We start from the raw sequence: 23,051 nt of genomic DNA on the forward strand, positions 1-23,051 counted from the left end.
TTCTCCAGCCCCACACCATTTCCTAATTGGCCTTCCAAGGGTGAGTAGTCGATCCAAAAGAAATTACCTTAGTCCAGCTATTGAGAATAATCCCTTTAATCTTCCCCCTACCAAAAAGCTCCAACCACCACTAGAGCTGCGGCCTCACTTTCTGTTTCCTAGACTAGAGTTGTCCAAATTGTGGCCCATGTAATGTGACTCAGGTCTGTGAAAACTCGTCAAGTGGTACACCGACAAGCCTCATTTTAAGAATATCCGTTTCCAGAGCTCGCTTCGGCAGCACATATTCTAAAATTGGGATGACAGAAAATTAGCATGGCCTCTGGGCAAAAAAATAAATACAAGTAAATATAAATCTGTTTCCAGATCTTTAATTTTTTTATTTTTATTTTTTTAGATGGAGTTTCTCTCTGTCCCCTAGGCTGGAATGAAGTGGCATGATCTCAGCTCACTGCAACCTCCACCCCCTGGGTTCAAGTGATTCTCCTGCCTCAGCCTCCCAAGTAGCTGGGATTACAGGTGCCCACCACTATGCCTGGCTAATTTTTGTATTTTTACTAAAGAGAGACAGGGTTTCACCATGTTGGCCAGGCTGGTCTCGAACTCCTGACCTCAGGTGATCCACCCACCTCGGCCTCCCAAAAGTGCTGGGATTACAGGCATGAGCCACTGGGCCCCACCAGATCTTTAATGTTAATAGGTACTTTTTCCTATAACCAGTTTGCCTGAGGATGTGCTAACATTCACATCAGACATTCTCCCAATTTTATAGCCTTTATCCATCCTAGAATGTACTGTGATGCATTGCCCTGGGTAAGAGAAAAAAAACCTCTTGGGCAACAACAACAAATACCAAAATATTGATTTGCAGGAAACTGTGATGGTTAATAAGGCAATTGAACCCATAGATCTTTCTGGTGTTCCTTGCCTTTTAAATATTTCTGTTAATATACATTCTTCTCAGCACCATACCACACCTATTCCAAAACTGACCACATAGTTGGAAGTAAAGCACTCCTCAGCAAATGTAAAACAACAGAAATTGTAACAAACTGTCTCTCAGACCATGGTGCAATCAAACTAGAACTCAGGATTAAGAAACTCACTCAAAACTGCTCAACTACTTGGAAACTGAACAATCTGCTCCTGAATGACTATTGGGTACATAACAAAATGAAGGCAGAAATAAAGATGTTCTTTGAAACCAACGAGAACAAACACACAACATACCAGAATCTCTGGGACACATTCAAAGCAGTGTGTAGAGGGAAATTTATAGCACTAAATGCCCACAAGAGAAAGCAGGAAAGATCTAAAATGGACACCCTAACATCACAATTAAAAGAACTAGAGAAGCAAGAGCAAACACATTCAAAAGCTAGCAGAAGGCAAGAAATAACTAAAATCAGAGCAGAACTGAAGGAGATAGAGACACAAAAAACCCTTCAAAAAATTAATGAATCCAGGAGCTGGTTTTTTGAAAAGATCAACAAAATTGATAGACCGCTAGCAAGACTAATAAAGAAGAAAAGAGAGAAGAATCAAATAGACACAATAAAAAATGATAAAGGGGATATCACCACCGATCCCACAGAAATACAAACTACCATCAGAGAATACTGTAAACACCTCTATGCAAATAAACTAGAAAATCTAGAAGAAATGGATAAATTCCTTGACACGTACACCCTCCCAAGACTAAACCAGGAAGAAGTTGAATCTCTGTATAGACCAATAACAGGCTATGAAATTGAGGCAATAGTTAATAGCCTACCAACCAAAAAAAGTCCAGGACCAGACGGATTCACAGCCAAATTCTACCAGAGGTACAAGGAGGAGCTGGTACCATTCCTTCTGAAACGATTCCAATCAATAGAAAAAGAGGAAATCCTCCCTGACTCATTTTATGAGGCCAGCATCATCCTGATACCAAAGCCTGGCAGAGACACAACAAAAAAAGAGAATTTTAGACCAAGATCCCTGATGAACATCGATGCAAAAATCTTCAATAAAATACTGGCAAACCGAATCCAGCAGCACATCAAAAAGCTTATCCACCATGATCAAGTGGGCTTTATCCCTGGGATGCAAGGCTGGTTTAACATATGCAAATGAATAAATGTAATCCAGCATATAAACAGAAAGATAAAAACCACATGATTATCTCAATAGATGCAGAAAAGGCCTTTGACAAAATTTTTGCAATCTACTTATCTGACAAAGGGCTAATATCCAGAATCTACAATGAACTCAAACAAATTTACAAGAAAAAAACAAACGACCCCATCAAAAAGTGGGCAAAGGATATGAACAGACACTTCTCAAAAGAAGACATTTACGCAGCCAAAAGACGCATGAAAAAATGCTCATCATCACTGGCCATCAGAGAAATGCAAATCAAAACCACAATAAGATACCATCTCACACCAGTTAGAATGGTGATCATTAAAAAGTCAGGAAACAACAGGTGCTGGAGAGGATGTGGAGAAATAGGAACACTCTTACACTGTTGGTGGGACTGTAAACTAGTTCAACCATTGTGGAAGACAGTGTGGCAATTCCTCAGAGATCTGGAACTAGAAATACCATTTGACCCAGCCATCCCATTACCGAGTATATACCCAAAGGAGTATAAATCATGCTGCTATAAAGACACATGCAGACGTATGTTTATTGTGGCACTATTCACAATAGCAAAGACTTGGAACCAACCCAAATGTCCAACAACGATAGACTGGATTAAGAAAATGTGGCACAATACACCATGGAATACTATGCAGCCACAAAAAATGATGAGTTCATGTCCTTTGTAGGGACATGGATGAAGCTGGAAACCATCATTCTCAGCAAACTATCACAAGGACAGAAAACCAAACACCACATGTTCTCACTCATAGGTGGGAATTGAACAATGAGAACACTTGGACACAGGAAGGGGAACATCACACACCGGGGCCTGTTGTGGGGTGGGGAGAGGGTGAGGGATAGCATTAGGAGATATACCTAATGTAAATGACAAGTTAATGGGTGCAGCACACCAACATGGCACATGTATACATATATAACAAACCTGCACGTTGTGTGCATGTACCCTAAAACTTAAAGTATAATAATAATAAAAAAAAGAATATCATGTCAGGTCTTTTATTTTTCTTGTTTCCCAAAAATTTGTAACTTAAGCCACACATTAGATTATATTAAGTAATAAGAAAAGCATATTGGTTTACTGTTTTAATAAATTATTAAAAATTGATAATTATTGTATATATATCATTGAAATCTTGACTACATTTAATAGTCCATCTTAAAAGATACATTCTATTATATTTTTACAGTATTCTTCAAAATGATATTAATTTTTTTGGATGGAAAAAACGAGGTTGGATTTTTATAACAGAAAATAAGTCTGATTTACCTAATTGGTTTGACAACAGCATTTTGATAAGTAGGTTACACAGTGGACTTTTTCCATAAAAATCTGCAGCTCTAAAATTTGGTGGAAAATACATAAGAATGTGATGCTGCCAGGTGTGGCGGCTCACACCTGCAGTCCCAGCACTTTGAGAGACCAAGGCAGGAGTATCACTTGAGCCCCGGAGCTCAAGACTAACCTGGTAATGAGAACATGTCTCTACAAAAAATGTTTAAAAGTTGGTGGGGCATGATGGCATGTGCCAGTAGGCCTAGCTACTTGGGAGGCTGAGGTAGGAAGATTGCTTTAACCAAGGAGTTTGAAGCTACAATAAGCTATGATTGTGCCACTGCACTTCAGTCTGGGTGACAGAGTGAGAATCTATCTCAAAAAAGAAAAAAAAAATTATTTTTATTGCTGAATACTATCACACTGTACGGATATATCACTTTTTTAAATTTTTTTTCTTTTTTTTAGACAGAGTCTTGCTCTTGTCGCCCAGGCTGGAGTGCAATGACACAATCTCAGCTCACTGCAACCTCCACCACCCGGGGTTCAAGCGATTCTCCTGCCTGAGGCTCCTGAGTAGTTGGGATTACAGGCACCCACCATCACAGCCAGCTACTTTTTGTATTTTTAGTAGAGATGGGGTTTCGCCATGTTGGCCAGGCTGGTCTCAAACTCCTGACCTCATGATCCACCCGCCTCAGCCTCTCAAAGTGCTGGGATTACAGGTGTGAGCCACCATACCTGGCCGGATATACCACATTTTATCTATGTATCAGTTGAAGGACACTTGGGTTATTTCCACTTCTTGGCTATTACGAATAATGCTACTTTGGACATTTACGTTCAGGTTTTTATATGAACCTAAGTTTTTACTTCTCTTGGGTAGATAGCTAGAAGTGCAATTGCTGGGTCATATGGTAACACTATGTTTAACATTTTGAAGAATTGCCAGACTGTTTTCCAAAGAGGCAGTACCATTTTACATTCCCGCCAGCAGTGAAAGAAAGAAATTTCACCATATCCTTGCCAATATTTGTTGTCACGTATCTTTTTTATTATAGCCATTCTAGTAGTAGTAAAGTGCTATCTCATTGGTTTTGACTTGCATTTCCTTGGTGGCTAATGATATTGAGCATCTTTTCATGTGTTTATTGGCCATTTGTATATCTCCTCTAGAGACATGTCTACTCAGATCCTTTGCCCATTTAAAAATGGAGTTGTCTTTTTATTATTGAGTTGTAAGAGTTCTTTAGATATTCTAGATATAAGAACCTCACCAGATATATGATTTGCAAAAATTATCTCCCAACTGTGTGATTTTTCACATTTAACTCAAAAAGAGTTCAAAGAACTGAGTGGTGGCTGGGTGCGGTGGCTTACACCTGTAATCCTAGAACTTTATGAGGCCAAGATGGGTGGATCACCTGAGGTCAGGAGTTCGAGACCAGCCTGGCCAACATGGTGACGTCCCGTCTCTACTAAAAATGCAAAATTAGCCGGGTGTGGTGGCACATGCCTGTAATCCCATCTATTGGGAGGCTGAGGCAGGAGAATTGCTTGAATCTGGGAGGCAGAGGTTGCAGTGGGCCAAGATCGGGCCATTGCACTCCAGCCTGGGCAACAAGAGTGAAACATCGTATAAAAAAAAAAAAAGAAAGAAAAAAAGAACTGAGTGGCATTGTTACACCAAAACTCTCTCCATTCCCTCCATTTACGTAAATGAGGTTGCTCAGTCCTTACATTTACAAAATAAAATATAGAAATAGAATTGATCCTGCATCCTGCTTAATTCTAACAATAAATTATTATTTATTTTTGAATACAGGGATATATAAAACCCCAGTCTTGTTCATCTCCAATAAAAATTTTTATTAAAAATTTACTTTTGGCCGGGCATGGTGACTTATGCCTATAATTCCAGCACTTTGGGAGGCTGAGGCAGGTGGATCACCTGAAGTTAGGAGTTCGAGACTAGCCTGGCCAACATGGTAAAACACTGTCTCTACTAAAAAAATACCAAAAAATTAGCCAGGCATGGTGGCAGGTGCCTGTAACTCCAGCTACTCAGGAGGCTGAGGCAGGAGAATCGATTGAACCCGGGAGGTAGAGGTTGCAATGAGCCGAGATCACACCACTGCACTCCAGACAGACTCTGTACCTGAAAAAAAAAAAGAAAATTTACTTTTTTGTTTAATGTTTTACATAAAACTGTAATATATTTTGGTTGTTTTAACTATTGTGAACTAACCATTGTAATCATCAGTTAATCTAGAAGAAACTTTGAAAAATTAGAGCTTATGGCCTTAGTATATTAAACAAATTATAGAATTTTAATTTATATATACATAGTCACACATAAATATTTTTGTTTCAGATAGTATTACAAGGGGAATCAATAAGAGATTCTCAAATGTAAAAATCTTTATAATAAATGTTAATATTTACAAGGTGCTAGAATTCAGACTCAAACATTTAAAATTATACTTAATTTCTGCAAAGGGTTAGCAGTTTTTCAAAATTATTTAAAGTGGTATCTGAACAAAGAAATTTGAAAATCATTTTTCTAGAAGTCTACTCCTTTCTGTCCTTGATCCCCATCAGAATGCCCTTTCTTGTGTGGTAGAGAGTGGAGCTAAGTAGTCTTACATTTTCCCAGAGCAGGCAGGAATTCTCAGGCTGGATTTCTGATGGTTGTGTGCCTTCTGAAATTGCATGTAAAATTTAGTTTGTACATGGGTACATGCCTCCTCCTCTAGGAGATGTATAATGTTGATCTGAGTTTTAATAAAGTCTGTGACCTAAAAGGTTAAGAACTACTAGGGTAGTCTTCCTCTATCAGGAAGTCCAGAAGCTGTAATTTTTTAAAGTTTCTCCTACCTGTCTATTAGAACACCTCATTTATTTCATGCTATACTTTTCTCTTGGATACAAATTACTAACCTGTTGCCTTTACCATACTGATATTTTCCTATGCCTGTTGGACATACCTGCAGTTGTGTATTTTTTCCCAAAGTCAGCCCCATCCCACAAATTAGGGCAAATTCCAGATTCCAGTGTTTCCATTATGCTTTAATGGAATAGAGTTAAACAAATCTGGACCTGCCTCTGGCTAGTCATTCATTCAACAAGTATTTAAAACATGCCTCCTAACATGCCAGGTGCTACTTTAGGGGCTAGGAATACAATGGTGCACAGACAGTCAAGATCCTTTCTTTCCCAGTGCTTCTCTTCTAGAGAAGGGAGACTAAGGAATGCATAAGAAACAAACAAGATGATTTTGGGCAGAGGTAAGTACTGTGAAGAAAATAAAACAAAGTGATATGACAGTGAGTGTTATGAAGAGGTGGGGTACTTTAGAGGTGGTAGGTAAGACTCTGTTTTTTTTTTTTTTTGAGATGGTGTCTCACTCTGTCACCCAGGCTAGAGTGCAGTGGTATAATCTTGGCTCACTGCAACCTCCATCTCCTGGGTTCAAGTGATTCTTGTGCCTCAGCCTCTCAATAGTTGGGACTACAGGCGCATGCCACCACGCCCAGTTAATTTTTGTATTTTTAGTAGAGACAGGGTTTCGCCATGTTGGCCAGGCTGGTCTTGATCTCCTGACCTCAAATGATCCGCCCGCCTCAGCCTCCCAAAGTGCTGGCATTACAGGAATGAGCCAATGCGCCCAGCTGGGTAAGACTCTTTTAGGAGCTAACATTGGAGCTGAAGCCTGAAGGGTGAGAAGAAAATAACTAGGAGATGCACATAGCTGGTGCAAAGACCACCAGTAGGAAGGAAGTTTGTGTTTCTGTGGACTTTCTAAGCCATTACTGAGCAGGAGGAGAGGTGAGATTGGTGAGGCGTTTTATCCCAAGTGTAATGATAAGCACTGATGAATTGAAAGCAGTGGAGGAATATAATATGGTTTACATTTTAAAACGAAAATCACTCTGGCTACTGTGATTAAAAATTGATTGTACGGGGTTGATGAGAAGAGTTCAAGAGAAGAAGCAGAGAAACCAGTTAGGCTACTGTGCCAGGGGCCAGAGATTATGGCAACCTGGACCGAGGTCGAGACAGCATAAAGTGGGACAAGTCAAGATATACTTCGGAGGTGGAGCTGACAGGACTTGTTAATGGTTTGGATATGAGTAATGAGAAAAAGAGGAGAATCAAGGATGACTCCTAGGAACTTACTTTTGAACAATTGGGTGACAGATGCGGTAGATTTAAAGATACCGTTTGGGAACATTTAAAACATCTATTAAACAGTAAGTGACAAAGTGGAGAAGTCATTAGATATATTAGTCTGGAATTCAGGAGTGAGGTCAGAGCTGGAGATGAGAATTTGGGAGTAAGGTACTTAAGACCACAGTTGGCTGAATAACAATTCCCCAAATATGTCTACAGCCCAATCCTTGGAACTGACAAATACGGCAAAAGGGACTTTGCAAATGTGATTAAGTTAAGGATCTTGAGATGCGGAGATTATCCTGGATAGCTGGGCAAGTCCCACGTAGTCACAACAGTCTTTATAAGAGGGAGGACTGGCCAGGTGAGGTGGCTCATGCCTGTAATCCCAGCACTTTGAGAGGCAGAGGCAGGTGGATTACGAGGTCAGGAGTTAAAGACCAGCCTGGCCAACATGGTGAAACCCCTTCTCTACTAAAAATACAAAAATTAGCCAGGCATGGTGGCGTGGGCCTGTAGTCTCAGCTACTCGGGAGGCTGAGGCAGGAGAATCACTTGAACCCAGGAGGCAGAGGTTGCAGTGAGCCGAGATTGTGCCACTGCACTCCAGCTTGGGCAACAGAGTGAGATTTCATCACAAAAACAAAAACAAACAAACAAAAAAAGACAGAGGACAGAGAAGTTAGAATTGGAGAAGGTGATGTGGCAACAAAGGCAGAGACTGGAGTGACACAATTTAAAGAAGGAGGAAGGGGTTACAAACTCAAAAATACAGATGACCACTAGAAGCTGAAAAAGGCAAGACAATGGGTTTTCCCCTCAGTGCCTCATAAGGAATCAATCCTGTTGAAACTCTTGACTTTGGCCCAGAAAGACCCCTTTTGGACTTTTGACCCCAAGAAACATGAGAGAATAAATTTGTGTTGTTTTAAGCTACTAAGTCTGTGGCAATTTGTTACAGCAGCAATAGGAAACAAATAGAGCCATTAAAATTAGGTAAGATCACCTAGAAAGAGTGTAGATAAAGAAGAGAAGAGGGCTGAAGACTGAATCCTAGAGCACTGCAGAATTGAAGAGTGAAGTCCAGGAGGATGAGCCAGTGAAGAGTACCAACGTCCTAGGAGGAAAACTAAGAAAGTGTGAAGCCGTGAAAACCAAAGGAAGAGTGTCAAGGCAAGAAGAGTGGTCAATTGTGCTGAATGCTTCTGAGAAGCAAATTAAGATGAGGTGGAAGAAATGGCCATTGCATTTGGTGAGACAGAGGTTGTTTGATCTTGTCAAGAGAAGTTCTAACGATGTGTAGATTTAGGAAGATTCTTAAGATAGTTGAAGAGAGAAGGGGAAATAGGATGTGGAAATTCTAAGTCCAAACAAACTGAGTAATTTTCTGAGAAGAAGAATGAAGAAATGGAGGAGAATGTGCAGCTAGAAGAGTTTTGTGGCTTATTTATTTATTTATTTATTTATTTATTTTTTAGACCGGGGCGGCGTCTCACTCTGTTGCTCAGGCTGGAGTGCAGTGGCACGATATTGGCTCACTGCAACCTCTGACTCCAGGGTTCAAGCAATCTTCCCACCTCAGCCTCCTGAGTAGCTGGGCCCACAGGTGCATGCCACCACACCCTGCTAATTTTTGTATTTTTTGAAAAGACTGAGTTTCTTCATGTTGCCAGGCTGGTCTCGAACACCTGAGCTCAAGTGATCCACCTGCTTCAGCCTCCCAATATGCTGGGATTACAGGTGTGAGTTACCACACCTGGCCTGTGTTTCTTTATTTAAAAAATAGGAGACAGAGTAGTGCACGTTTATACTCCACTGGGAAAGATCCAATAGAGAAGGAAAATGTGGCGCAACATAGAGAGTGAATAACTGCAGGAATCTTCAATGAGGAAAGAGAGGTTTACTCATGCTGGCCTTAAATGGGAGCAGAGTCTTTTTCCATTGTTACAGAAGAAAGGCAGAGAGTATGGAAGAATACGGGTACAGATACAGGCAGGTTGATAGATCCGATAACATGAAGATGAGACAGCTTCTGATTGCTTCCACTTTCTTTTTATTTTTTTCTGAGATGGAGTCTTGCTCTGTCACCCAGGCTGGAGTGCAGTGGTGCGATCTTGGCTCACTGCAACCTCTGCCTCTTGGGTTCAAGCGATTCTCCTGCCTCAGCCTCCCAAGTAGCTGAGATTACAGGCATGCACCACCACACCCAGCAAATTTTTGTATTTTTAGTAGAAATGGGGTTTCACCATGTTGGCCAGGCTGGTCTCGAACTCCTAACCTCAAGTGATACGCCCATCTCAGCCTCCCAAAGTGCTGTGATTACAGGCGTGAGTCACCGTGCCTGGCCAACTTTCTAATTAAAGAGAATTACCAGAGACCTACAGTTGTGAGTCTAGAGTGAGACCAATCAGAATGTTTGTGCAATTTTCTCCTGCCAAGTTCAAAGCAGATATGAAGTAAGTGAAAAGTTGGATTGGTCAGGATTAGGGTTTTGCCTGCCAAGAATGAGAGAGAGGCAAGGATGCTATGGGTGTTTGCAAGAGACTGTTAGGATAATGGACAATCGGAGTTAAGTAGTGAAAGGAGGGAAGTGAGAACATGAAGGAGATAATGGATAATAATAATATAATGGCAAACCCTACATGGTGGTTACTGGGTGGCAGGCACTGGTTTTAGCTCATTACATATAATAACATGTAATCTTATGACTACATTGGACAGTGAAAAGTGCGATGGTCAGTGAATCAGAAGTCTCCTAGGAAGCCAAATAATCAATGGGGTGGGAATATTTGAATAAATGAACTTGGAAGTGAGGGAGACAGACAGACGTGGGTGTATGTAACTGCTGTCATCTGTTATAACTGTGTGACTGCAAGAAAGGCACTTTGCCTCTCTGACTTTCTATGGCATAAGCCAATAATAACCTATGCCTTTCTTTTTTTAGCCAGTTGTGTTTTTGTTACCTGCAACCAAGGGTTCTGACGATTATAATACAATTGTAATTACACAATTATGAGGATAGAGTGCTGGAGTATGTGGCTCACAGTGAATTTCTACAGTCACTAGCTCTCTTTTCCCCTTCCAACGATGACCTCCAAGGGCAGTAGATGTCTCTTGTATCATTCCAGGAGCTTGAACTTGTGCTGGTCACAGCAGAGACTTGCTCTGAGGACACAACAGTTCTCCATCACATGAAGGTTGAAACCCAAGCTCCTAAACAAGGAGCTTGTCCACACCTGTCCATATTTCCAGCCCAATATCTTGACCTTCCTCCCTCCTCAAACTTTGCCCTCCAGCTACTAGAGGTTCCCAGAAGAGATGAGGCAATTCTCTCAACTTCTCACCTCTTGCACATGCTGTTTCCTCTGTCTGGATTTACTAGTTCCAAACTCCAGATGAGCTCTTTCTGTTCCAGAAAACTTTCCCTGATTTAACAGCCAGACACAGGTCAGGGTCTCCAGTTCTCACTGCACTTCACAGCACTTCCAATGTAGCAGCTGCCACATTGATAGTAATTGATAGTTTGAGTACCCATCCCACCTGAGGATGATGTGGCAGGTGCCCAGGGTGCATCCCTTCCAACCAAGAACAAGGTGCATCAGTCCATGGTCCAAACTCAGCTCCTGTAATGTCCTCACCTTCACCTCTCTCTTCGTAAGCCTTTCACTTCCCTAACAAGCATGCGAGGACTGCCTCCACTTTACTCACCCCTCTCCCGAATACTCTTTGAGCTCATGTAACCAGACTGCACCTGCTCACCCTTCAAGACTCTGTCTAGCCTCTACCTCCTCTATGTAGCTTTTCCTGCCCAACCCTCTCCACTGCAGGTCCTGTTAGGCATTTCTCCTGTGTTACCTCAGCTTCCTGAGTCCCCTATTATAACTCTTGCCATCATCCTTCCCTGTCATGACCCATTCTTTTATCTGTCTCTAGTGATTTGTGAGATTCTTGAGAATTGAGAGGTCTGCATTCAAATCTGTGTTCCCCCTGCCTATCACTAGTAGTTATTAAATATTTCTTGAATGATTGACAAGATAGAGATTCTGGCTCTTTGGAATTGAGGGTCAGACTCAGGGTTATGGTAATGCTATTCAGGTTCTAATTCCCATAAAGCCTGGGGTGGGAGCAGCCAGTGCTACCTCCTTTGTAACTTTAAGGGGATGGGGGAAGGTATCTGGGTCATAACTGTAACTGCCACCAGAACCACCTGATGTAGGTGTTATGCCCTATTTAAATAGATGTGGAACCTGAGACTCAGAGAAGTGAAATGCCTGCATTAGGTCCTGCAGTTGGAAAATACCTCAATCCTATTTCAAGGTGCTTACAGAATTTCTGCAAAATGGGAAGTGGTAAAGAGTTGCCCTGTGTGCTTTGAGACAAGTTCTTTGCACCTGTTCTCTTATGTCTCTAGTGATCTGTGAGATCCTTGGCTACCAAACACCTACTTTAGAAATACATTTCCACAAGGCCTGTCCCTTTCTTTTCCCAGCTATGGCATTATTTCTCTCACTTCCAGAGCCCTGCAACTCAATCACACCACATAGACCATTACTACTCTTCAGCTAACTTAATTCTGGGATTGTTCAGTGGAGGTTATCACATCATGACTATTGATGAAAAGAATTAAACTTTGTAAAATATTTTAAGATATTTATTCTGAGCCAAATATGAGTGACCGTGGCCTGTGACACAGCCCTTAGGAGGGCCTGAGAACATGGCCCAAGGTGGTCGGGTTACAGCTTAGTTTTATATATTTTAAGAAGGCATGAGACATCAATCAAATACATTTAAGAAATACATTGGTTTGGTTCAGAAAAGCGGGACAACTTAAAGTGGGGGCTTCAAGGCTATAGGTAAATTTAAACATTTTTTGGTTGACAATTGGTTGAGTTTATCTGAAAACCTGGGATCAATGGAAAGGAATGTTCAGGTTAAGGTAAAGGATTGTGGAGACCAAGTTTTATTGTGCAGAGGAATCTTTCAGATAGCAGCCTTCAGAGAGAGCAGGTTGTAAAATGTTCCTTACCAGACCTAAAAGGGTGCCTGGCTCTTAGTTGGTTATCTCCTGGGTGTAGGAAGGAAGGAAGGAAAACAAAGGGGAAAGGGGATATAGAATGTGGATTTTTCCCACAAGAGACTTTGCAGGGCAATTTTAAGGCATGGCAAGGAAATATAATTTGGGGTAAAACATTTTTATTTTCTTCCTTGTTACGCCAGAGTCAGATTGGAAAGTAAGTCATGATATACACGGTCAAAACCCATCTGATGAGAATTTATGGTTTTTGTAGGCCATGACTCCCCAGACTCCTTAGGAATTTGGGCTAGATAAAAAATCGGAGCTTAGTCTTCACGATCAACCCCACATGTCAGGCCTTGTGGTAGGCACCTAACATTCAGTCAGTAACCACAGTAACTCTGTCCATTGTGTCTGGAGCAAGCTAAAAAGACTGGATTGCTGGGGAAATGGAAACAAGCCAGCACTAGGGGTCTGGGTTCAAGTCTGGAGGGAAGGAGGGGTTGTTTAGCCCTAATTTTGCACTAAAGTAACCTTGGCTGAGTAATTTAGCCATCTAAGAAAACGAGGGGATAGACACCACAGATGATCTCTGAGATCCCTTGAAGATGTCTGTATGAAAGATTCTCTCCCTTCCATGCCCCTTCCGTGCCACTATTCTGAGCATCAGTCTGACCCTACGAGTGGTGACGTTCTACTCAGCTGGGGGCTGCCCCTCAGTTCCCATAGAGGCAAGTCTGGGTCCTGACTTGGCTAATGGCCCTGGAGGCCGCTGAGCTCCTCAGGCCCACAGCGCAGAGAAGTGGGCGATAGGTCATTCCAGGACAAGGGGGTGGAGGCTCCAAGAAACTACGACTCCCAGGAGGCCACTGGGTGCCCTCCGGCAGCCTGGGCCTGGTGCATGTTGGGAGCAATAAGCGGCCTCCCGCCGCGCTTCATTGTTAAGACCGCTAGGCCAGGTAGCCCGCGCGCATGCCCAGTCACGTCCCAACTAGTTGGGCTGCTTTCCTTCCTGCAGGCCTCTTCTCTTTCCGGTCTTGCTGACGCACTCCTTTCCCCGTCCCACCTCCGCCCTCTTTTCAGGGAATTTCGAAGGGGCGTGGCCTCTGGCAAGCGCGTCCCCAGGGGTGTGTATACGCGCGTTCACGGGAGGTTAAAGAGGGAGGGGACTAAACCTTGGGTGTGGAAGGCAGAGAGAAGACCGCGGGGAAGGAAAAGCGCATGCGTCCTAGTGGTGCTGCAGCGCCCGGCGAGTCGCGGAGGGGAGGGGGGAAAATGGGCTTGGGGGACTGACGCACGCGCATTGGGATACCAGATCCCCGCCTCCTGCTCCAGGTTTCCCCTCCTCCTTCACCACCCTCCCGGAAGTGGAGCCGCCCTCGCGCCCACCAGCGGCTACCCCCTGCGGCAGGCCCCGCCCACACGGGCTCCGCCCCCCCGGCTCTCCGCCCCCTCCTCTGGTAGTGGCGCCGGCTTGCGTCCCAGGTCGTGGCGGTTTTGGTGCCTGAAGCAGGGAGCGCGGAGTCGTTCCCGAGAGAGGCGGCCAGGCTATGCTCGCTGGTTTCCGGCGTTCCGCTCCGGCCAGCCAGAGTCTCTGTCTCAAACTGTGTCCGTGCTCCAGCAGTCTCCTCAGCCCGGCCCCGCGGCGCGGTTGGCGGCGGCGCCCCAGGCGCGCCCCCTCCTCCGATGGCGGCGGAGATCCAGCCCAAGCCTCTGACCCGCAAGCCGATCCTGCTGCAGCGGATGGAGGGGTCCCAGGAGGTGGTGAATATGGCCGTGATTGTGCCCAAAGAGGAGGGCGTCATCAGCGTCTCCGAGGACAGGTATGGACTGCTGCCATTCGGCCGCAAGGAGGGCGGGACGGGCCGACGGCCCCCGAGCCCGCGTCAGGGGCTGTGCCTCCACGTCGGCGCGAGTGTGGACTTGCTCCCCCAAGTTTTATTGTAATGCGCATCCTGGTGGTGCCGGTGTCCAGCTGCGCGCCACCTCCGCTGTGTGGCTCCGGGAAGCGGAGCCGGGACGGCGGCGAGCGCTCCGGCTTCACCCCGGGCTGGGTAGTGCCTGCGTGAGCCGGGTGGCCCTCGGGCTAACGGTGCGCCGGAGGGACTTTGGTTCATCCCTGAGGACAGGAGGGAAAGAGGGGAGGAGCTGCCCGGCCCTGCAGGTGTGTGCTTGGGAAACCATGCCCTGAGCCGCCTCTGCAGGGTAACCAAGGGGTTTGGGGTACTGTCTGGTACAGCTCCCAGGGTTTCAAACGGAGAAAGCAAATGCCACTCCTTCCCAGACATTCCCACTGAATCCAGATAGCCCAGACATCTTAGGCTGAATTCAATGAATATTCTTAAGTTGTACCAAGAGTAAGTTTAGGCTTCTGCGCGGTGCCTTCTTTCCTTTCCCCTCCTTATCTCTTGGAGCTCCAGGAGAAGCGCGTAGAACTTGTAACGGATCACTGCTGCAAATAGCTCTTGAGTTCCTTCCTTTTGCCTGTTTCCTTTATTTTTGCTTAATTTTGCTTAATTTGCAGAAGTGGAACTGGTTGTTCTGCCTTCAAATGTTCTCCCTGTGTTTTGCGTGTTCGCTTTAACTGAATTTCCTTTAATATGCAGAAATAAAGCTGATGAAGCTAATTTCTAGAGGAATGTTGCTTGAAGATAGTATTATGATAATTTATCTGGAATTGTTTCTTTGCTAAAATCTATATAAGCATTCTTACAAAAGAACACTATAGAGCGGTATATAACACGGGGAGTTTACAGTAAGTAGGTTTTCGTAATATAAGTTCAAATCATGCAGAGGTAAAGTATCCTTTCTTGGTGACTCTCAGAATTGAGAGGCTAAGAACAAAGTGCTCATTGCTGTCTTTATAGTCATTTCCGCACTTAGTATAGTGTGTGGCCTCAAAAACTGAGCTCGATAGGTTTGTTCATGTCTTAGGTTCTTCACTATAACTAGGATGAGTATATCAATGACATGTTCTTGTCTACATTATGCACGATACAAATGGCGCCTGATTAATTTCCTATGCAGATCCAATGGAAAACATTGTAAACATACACCAGTGGCAAGCATTCTGCAATGAACAGAAGAAATTCATGGCTGAAATGGAGTACATGGATGTAGGACCCTTTTGAAATTCACAGAGAAGCCTTATGAGAAAGTTTGATTTTTTCCATAAAGGCAAAATTTTATTAAAAAGACTGCTTCTGGACCTAGAAATTCTTTGTCACAGTATTGTTTTTATGGGATATATTCCATAAACTATATTGAAGGAATATATTGGTAGATGTCACTTTCCCAGTCTGTAACTACTGGAGATGGAACTGATCAATTTCTAACTGCTGTGGAAAATTCATAAGCAAGTTCATGGAATCAAGAAAAGGAGAAGGATAGTTAAACCTAAGCTGCTTTAATATTTTATTTATTTATTTTTTAAGACTAGTCAAGTACGGTAGTGAGAAGGGGAAAAGAGTAGAACAAGGAGTTCAATCTGTAACTGACTGTGAACAATTGAGATAATAAAACTACCTTCAGACCAGCCTAAGCTCCTTGAATATTAAGGTGTTATTATAGTATTGAAACTTCTGATTCCCATTTCACCACATTTACCTTGAAGGAAACAGCTTTGCTGGGGTATATTTTCAAGTGTTTGGAGACGCTGAAGTAGTGTATATTAATGAAACTGACGAATAAATTTCGTTGTGGCGGGCGCCTGTAGTCCCAGATACTTGGGAGGCTGAGGCAGGAGAATGGCGTGAACCCAGGGGGCGGAGCTTGCAGTGAGCAGAGATCCCGCCATTGTACTCCAGCCTGGGGGGACAGAGCGAGACTCTGTCTTAAAAAAAAAAAAAAGAATAAATTTCATTTGATTATAGGATGAAAGAAATGCAATGTTCAGCTATATCTTAGCCTAATTTTCACTTTCCTAGTGTACAATGTAAATAATAGAAATTATTTTGTCATGGAGTTACTGTTAAGGTTCACCCGTAAGTCTGGAATTACTATTAATATACTTTTTTTATTATTCAAGTTAACAAGTCTGTGCTTCTTTGGGTCATATACTCAAACATGAACATAACTTTGTTATTTAGAGCTCAGTTTTGGTTATGGTTTTCATTAAAAGAATTGATCTATATTCTTGCTTTCCAAAATTCAATGTTAATGTCACTTGATATAATGCTAAATATGTGAAAATGGAATATTGATTTTCATCACAACCTACAAAGCCATTATCATTCACTGCTTTAGCTAGAAACTAGTAATCTTCATTCCTGAACTCTAAGGTTAAAGCCGCAAGTAATGTCCCGTACCTGAATGGCAGTGTTCCATAAATTCTTATGAAACCCTGGTTTATCTTTTTGACCTTTGACTTCTTCATTGCCTTTATGTGTGCCTTTAAAAACACTTAACATTTTCAATTTTAAACAGTGTTATACAGTATATACTTCATGTCCATTTTATTTTCTCTTCTGTGAGTTCCCTATGGAGCTTTGTGTGTCTTATTCATAGTATCATCATTAGGGCCTAACATGGTACCTGGCATGCAATAGGTCCTCCATACGTGTTTGTTGTATCAGTGACTGAACTGTTTTTTTGCTGTTCCTGAAAGCACAGCATCTTAACTACTGTAGGCTTTTAGTTGATATTTGCTGAATGAATTATATGATGACCTATGAAAGGCTTATGTGGACAAGTATACACTTGTAGGAAAAGTACTGGACTAGGTGGACTTTAAAGTGCTTCAAAACTCTGAAAGTCCATGAGTTGCTTCATTTATTCTGTCAACAAACATTTGAGTACTTACTGTGTTCCAGTCACATGCATACATGGTAATGATGAAAATGATAAGGTCCTTTCAAGATGCTCACAATTTAGTGGAGGAATTTTAGAAGAATATTGCTTATTAAAAACAAAACTACTACTTCCAAGATTTAGTATTGGAAAGAGAATTTGCAGATGGAGAAGAATGGCTGGATTCCACAATCCGTATTGTCCCCTAAATTTTACCTCCCTTTGGAGGATTCTTTCACTCAAACTGCCCTCAATAGTGGCCTGATAATACTCAAATCTTCAAGGCCAAGAGTATATAAAAATTCTTGCCTTCAAGTTCCTTTTAGCAGAGTTCAAACAGCCTTGAACTTTACTCAGTATCAATGGAGGAAATATAAAGGAATAGAAGAAATATAAAAACAATCTGATTTACAAATAAAGATTTCTGGTGCTACCATAATACAGAGCCTGTTTCAGGAACTCCCCACCCTTGTCTGAGTCTATCTTTGCTTTAGTTGTAGTTAGGTTATATACCCAAAGGACATACCAAACTTTGATACTTTGGATACCTCATTTCCCAGCTTCTTTTGGACTGTCTTTTCTGAGTGAATGCCATTTTAGCATTCCCTGCCTAGGAGCTTCTTTCCATCTCCGCTCTGTTTTGGTCAAGACTTAAGTTTAGTCTGCAGCTTAGCAGGGGCTCCTTTGTTTAGTGGCAGCCTCTTCAAGTGATGAAAGCCAGGAGGGACCTCTCTCCAGGTGGGACCCAGTCCCATGCAGACCTTTGTATCTTGATAAGTTCTTTATAAGCATATCAACACAAGTCAGTAATCTTAGCATTCATACAGGGACTTTCAGTAACTTGGTAGTTTCGTTTAGGCAATTATAGGAAATCATTCCCTCCCTAGGAGTTAACAACAGGTACAAACATTGTCCTCTGGGGTTGCCAATGAACTCCTGCTTGTGGTGGTTAGAGAAGACCAACAGTCTCTTCTACAGATGGGTCTTGTAGGGTGAGTAGGAGTTCTTGTGAAAAAGCCTTTCCTGTAGAGGAAAGGGCATTTTAGATAGAGGAGGCAAGAAAATGCCCATATCATTAAGAAGCACTAGAATGTCCTGATTAAGGGTGGACAACGGAGCCAATTGGCTTGAGTTCAGAACTCAGCACTCAGTGTCCTCACATTTTGAGGAATCTGGAAATTAGTGTCTGCAGAAGGAGTGACTCTGACAGCAAAAATTACTGAACCCTTTGGGTGAAAGATTTCAGGGTTATTTTTCTGGATAAAAAGGCCTGTGTTGGTGGTAGGGTGTGGAGAAGGAGGCTGTGGGAGAGAGAACTATAGAGAAGAAAGTTACTGGGGAGGGCGATACGGGGAACTGCCTTTCTGTATTATGACTTTATTCAGGACCAATTTATACAACATAGGCCCTGCTGTGTTCTAAGTCCTGAGGGCAGAGCACAAGCAATTGTTAAGAGGGGGGTGAGATTTTTAATCCCAAAATAAGGAGATCTGATCCCCAATGCCTAGCACAAAGGAGATGCCTTATATGTTCCTTGAATGAATTAAGCAATGACTGGTGATCACCTTTTTGAATTGAAATGGACCTGAGGATTTTGTGAGTTTCTGTCAGCAAAGGTATTTAAGTTGAGCCTGCGAGAAGTTTAGCAGCTTGCTTTAGGCCAGGGTAACCAACAATACAATATGGGATGGGAGTGGGAATGGGCTGGGATGAGGGGGTTGGATTTTTTTCTACTTCAAGGGCCTTTTTTTCCCCAACTCTAAATTACTGTGATTCGAAGTGGCCATGACTACTTGACTATTTCCTGAAAAAAATATGTTAAAATTTTATTTCATCTTATGAATCCTCATAGTATTGGTTCATTTACCATTAATTCTTTTTATTGTGAAATTGCACTATCCCAGTTCTCTGCTTCAACCATTAGTTTGATAATTAGACCTTGGTGCAGTTCAGTTGAGCTCCTGATAGAGTTTTATGTACCATGTATTTTATAACATTTGCACAATTTTCTTAAGAAATGCAAATCAAAATTTTACAGTGTCAAGCACAGTTCTGAAAGTTGAGGACTTTTCAGAGTGAGGGTGTGAGTGCTCTGAAGTCAGCAAAATTAGAACACATCTAATTTAATTTTTGAGTGTGTGAGTGAAGTCTCTAATAGCATAAAATTAATACACTTTCCACTGCGCACTTGAGACTCATCACTTGGTGGTAATAATTGTGGATTTCAAGGTCCCAAAGAGGGAACTTGTCCTGTATGATTGTGGAAAATTAGACCTTTACTCCGAATTCAAAACATGAAGCTCTCTTCATGCTAGCAAATCTTTCTGGAAACAGGCTGCCTCTGTGTCTCCAAAGGTCAGAAACAGACTGACGTTTTAAGGAAAGATCACTATGGGAAAGCTTATTTGAGGAGGCTTACTAGAGGAGGATTAGCTTCAAGTGATCCCAGAGCTCCTGACAGTTCTGAATTTCCTATTTTTATATTATTAAACCACAGCCTGTCCAGGACCTCACAGATCTTAATCAGTGTATATTCATCCAGATATTGCAACGCTATGGGAAAGTTAGGGTGGCAATTCTGACACTCTTAAAATGAGTAATTTTTAAATCATGAAATCTTGACCAGCTGTCTTACACCTCAAGTGCTACTAAACTTACTTTGAAAAAGAAATATAGGTAAAAATCATAGGATTTAAGTAGCTAGAAGAAACTCTAGAGAGATGGCCTTTTCCAAACAAAATCAAAACTTTAGAAAAGGAAATGTGAGTTTTTACTTGCACAGCATCTTTCTCTGGCTGTCTGTTTTCACTTTGCATTTGGCTTTGAGGAAGCATGGAGAATCATCCTGATGTCATTAAAAATAACAATTTGGGGGAAATTAAAACACTTTGTGGCATTTAGAAATCAATAAGTAGATTGTGATTTAAGACTACTGCAGGTGGTGATTTGTTGATATCTGTAACACTAAACTAAATTGTGTACAGTATATACTTAGAAGAGAATGACCACCATACCAAGCTTTTCTTCTCAACTATTATCAGAATAGAAAGAATTCAAAAAGAGATCACACTCCTTTATTTTTATATGAGTAGGTCTCCCAAGGAGAGTGTTACAAGTAACCTAGAAATTCCCTAACAGAGAAAAAAAAAAACAACAAAACTCCCCTTGTGCAACTTCAGCAAGCAGTCTTATTAACTCTTTAAAAAAATTTTTTTTATTTCAGGGCAGGGAGCCTCATCATCCAAATATTTTATTTAGTCCTTAGTAAAAATTAATTCAGAAGTATAAGAAACTAACCAGTAAGACCAAAAAAAAAAAGGTCATCTCCTTGTCTCTTGGCAGGGAGTGCTACTTTATGCTCTCCTGTGCCTTTAATTTAAGGATTCTCGGAAAAGAACTGGGACTGGGAGTCTGATCTCAGCTCTACTCTGCATTGACCTTGGCATTTCCTGGGGCATTTCATCACTCTAAGCTTTAGTTTGTCCATCTGGCAAAGGAGGGGGTTAGATTCCCTAGCTATGACTCTCTTACTGTGATGTGCTTCTGTAGTGACTAGATAAGTAGTCTCTGCAACCATATCATCCTAAAATCTCAAGTGGAGGAAAGCACGCATTAGGGAAAAAGCAGCATGCTTGTGTGAAACTGTCAGCACCTCATGGTGCAACTGTAAAACGATGCTTTCTGGAGCCTTTGGATGGCAGTGGTTATTTATTCCTGGATGAAATATTAAGAAGTATTTGTTTTGTGTTAGTGCCTAACACCCAGTTGAACTAGATTCACTACATTCCTACTTCTAGATGAGTCCTTTACTTTCAAACTCTGGGTGGTTTGCTAGCAACCAAGTCAGGGCCTAGGTTATCTAGATTAATGCTTTGGAAACTTTTTAGATCACAAATCATAGTAAAAAATATAGTTAGCATTGCTACGCAAGACTGACATACTCTCTCACACATATACACACATATGACAGAAACAAAGGTTTTATGAAATGGTATCCTCTTAATGTGACATGCACACTATTTTCTGTTCCGTTGCAGCCCTTATAAGATCCTATTTGTGACCCTTTCAATTAATTTCATGACCCACTAAAGGATTGTGAATAACAGTTTGAAATACTACAGAGCTTTAGAAGAACTGGTAATGTTCTGTAACTTCTTTTTCTCCCGTTATGTAGTTTCAGTTTTCTAGAAGATGGAAATGTAATTCAACTTGGGGACCTAAACCCTACCAGCCTACTCCACCCCTGGCCTGGCCTGCTTTTCTGAAATTCCCATTGACATTATAGAATTGACCCAGTCTGACTGGAAGCGTTCAAGTCAAGAGATAACTGTTCTAAAGCCTTTCAGCCCAGAGCCAGAGAGGGTTCAGAAAAAAAGTAGGAATGCTGGGGGGAGGGGGGAGGGACAGCATTAGGAGATATACCTAATGTTAAATGAAGAGTTAATGGGTGCAGCACACCAACATGGCACATGTTACATATGTAACAAACCTGCACGTTGGGCACATGTACCCTAAAACTTAAAGTATAATAAAAATAAAAAAGAAAAAAAAGAAAAAAATTAGGAATGTACCACATTGAGCGTTTGCTATTGTTTGAGTGGCTGCATTTTAGCTTCCTGTCCTATGTTAATTTATTACTGAGTTAGGACTCAGAAATGATGCATCAGATCTAAATTATGAATGTCGTCAGGTGTGGTGGCTCACGCCTGTAATCCCAGCACTTTGGGGGGATTGAGGCGGGTGGATCACCTGAGGTCAGGAGTTTGAGACCAGCCTGGCCAACATGGCGAAACCCCGTCTCTACTAAAAATACAAAAATTAGCTGGGTGTGGTGGTGGGCACCTGTAATTCCAGCTATACCCGGGAGGCTAAGGCAGGAGAATCACTTGAACCAGGGAGGCTGAAGTTGCAGTGAGCTGAGATTGTACCACTGCACTCCAGCCTGGGCAACAGAGTGAGACTCCATCTCAAAAAAAAAAAAAAAAGACAAAAATAAAATAAAATAAAAATAAATAAATAATGAATGTCAGTTGTTGACCTCTCTGTGTGACTATGCTTTTCTTTTTAGCTGGACAGATTTACTTATAACACGGAACTATTTAGAGATTTTATGTATTTTCCATTGGTTATTAAATTATTATCTCTTTTCCGGTTTCTAAGGATCAACTTAAATTTTAAATAATCATCATAATAATCGCTCTGGAGTATGTTTACATTTTAAATAAAGATAATATAGGCCAGGCATGGTGATTCACACCTATAATCTCAGCACTTTGGGAGTCTGAGGTGGGAGGACTGGCTTGAGGGGCAAGGAGTTCAAGACCAGCTGAGCAAGATAGCAAGATCCTGTCTCTATAACAAATAAATAAATAAAAGATAATAACCATAATAAAGAATTACTGCTCATAGATCCCTTAGCACAATGACTGTTAGTATTTCATATATTTCCTTCTAGCAGTTTTTCTAATGCAGTTTTCAAAAATATGATTGTAATCATACACTTTTATGTTCTTGCCCTCACTTAAACTTTTGCCAGTACCTACCTAGATTTTAACTATCATTTTAAGTGGCCTTATATTTTTGCTTTCCTTCAGTATTCACTCATATTTATTTAATGATTATACTGTATATACTTGGCCTCTGATCTCCCATCAT

At 41.8% G+C, this 23,051-nt stretch overlaps 1 protein-coding gene across 24 annotated transcripts in view; it reads left to right on the forward strand.

Annotated features, from left to right (window-relative positions):
* The window catches only part of WDFY2 (WD repeat and FYVE domain containing 2), a 314,795-nt gene that overhangs the window by 117,284 nt on the left and 174,460 nt on the right, over positions 1-23,051 (forward strand). For 13 of the 24 annotated variants that reach the window (XR_008651395.2, XR_010116070.1, XR_010116071.1 and 10 more), the window contains exon 1: positions 13,610-14,431. The exons of 6 other annotated variants lie outside the window; for them this stretch is intronic. Coding sequence is in view for 3 of the 18 variants with exons in the window: in XM_055244842.2 (XP_055100817.1) it covers positions 14,295-14,431 (137 nt within the window). In the remaining 15 variants the exon portion in view is untranslated. Of the gene's footprint in view, positions 1-13,543; positions 14,432-23,051 lie in introns of those variants that run through there. 5 more of the 24 variants (XR_010116082.1, XM_055244844.2, XM_063619257.1 and 2 more) reach the window with 4 other exon arrangements.

The sequence above is a fragment of the Symphalangus syndactylus genome, chromosome 15 (genome assembly GCF_028878055.3).
Source record: "Symphalangus syndactylus isolate Jambi chromosome 15, NHGRI_mSymSyn1-v2.1_pri, whole genome shotgun sequence".
Lineage (NCBI taxonomy): Eukaryota > Metazoa > Chordata > Mammalia > Primates > Hylobatidae > Symphalangus > Symphalangus syndactylus.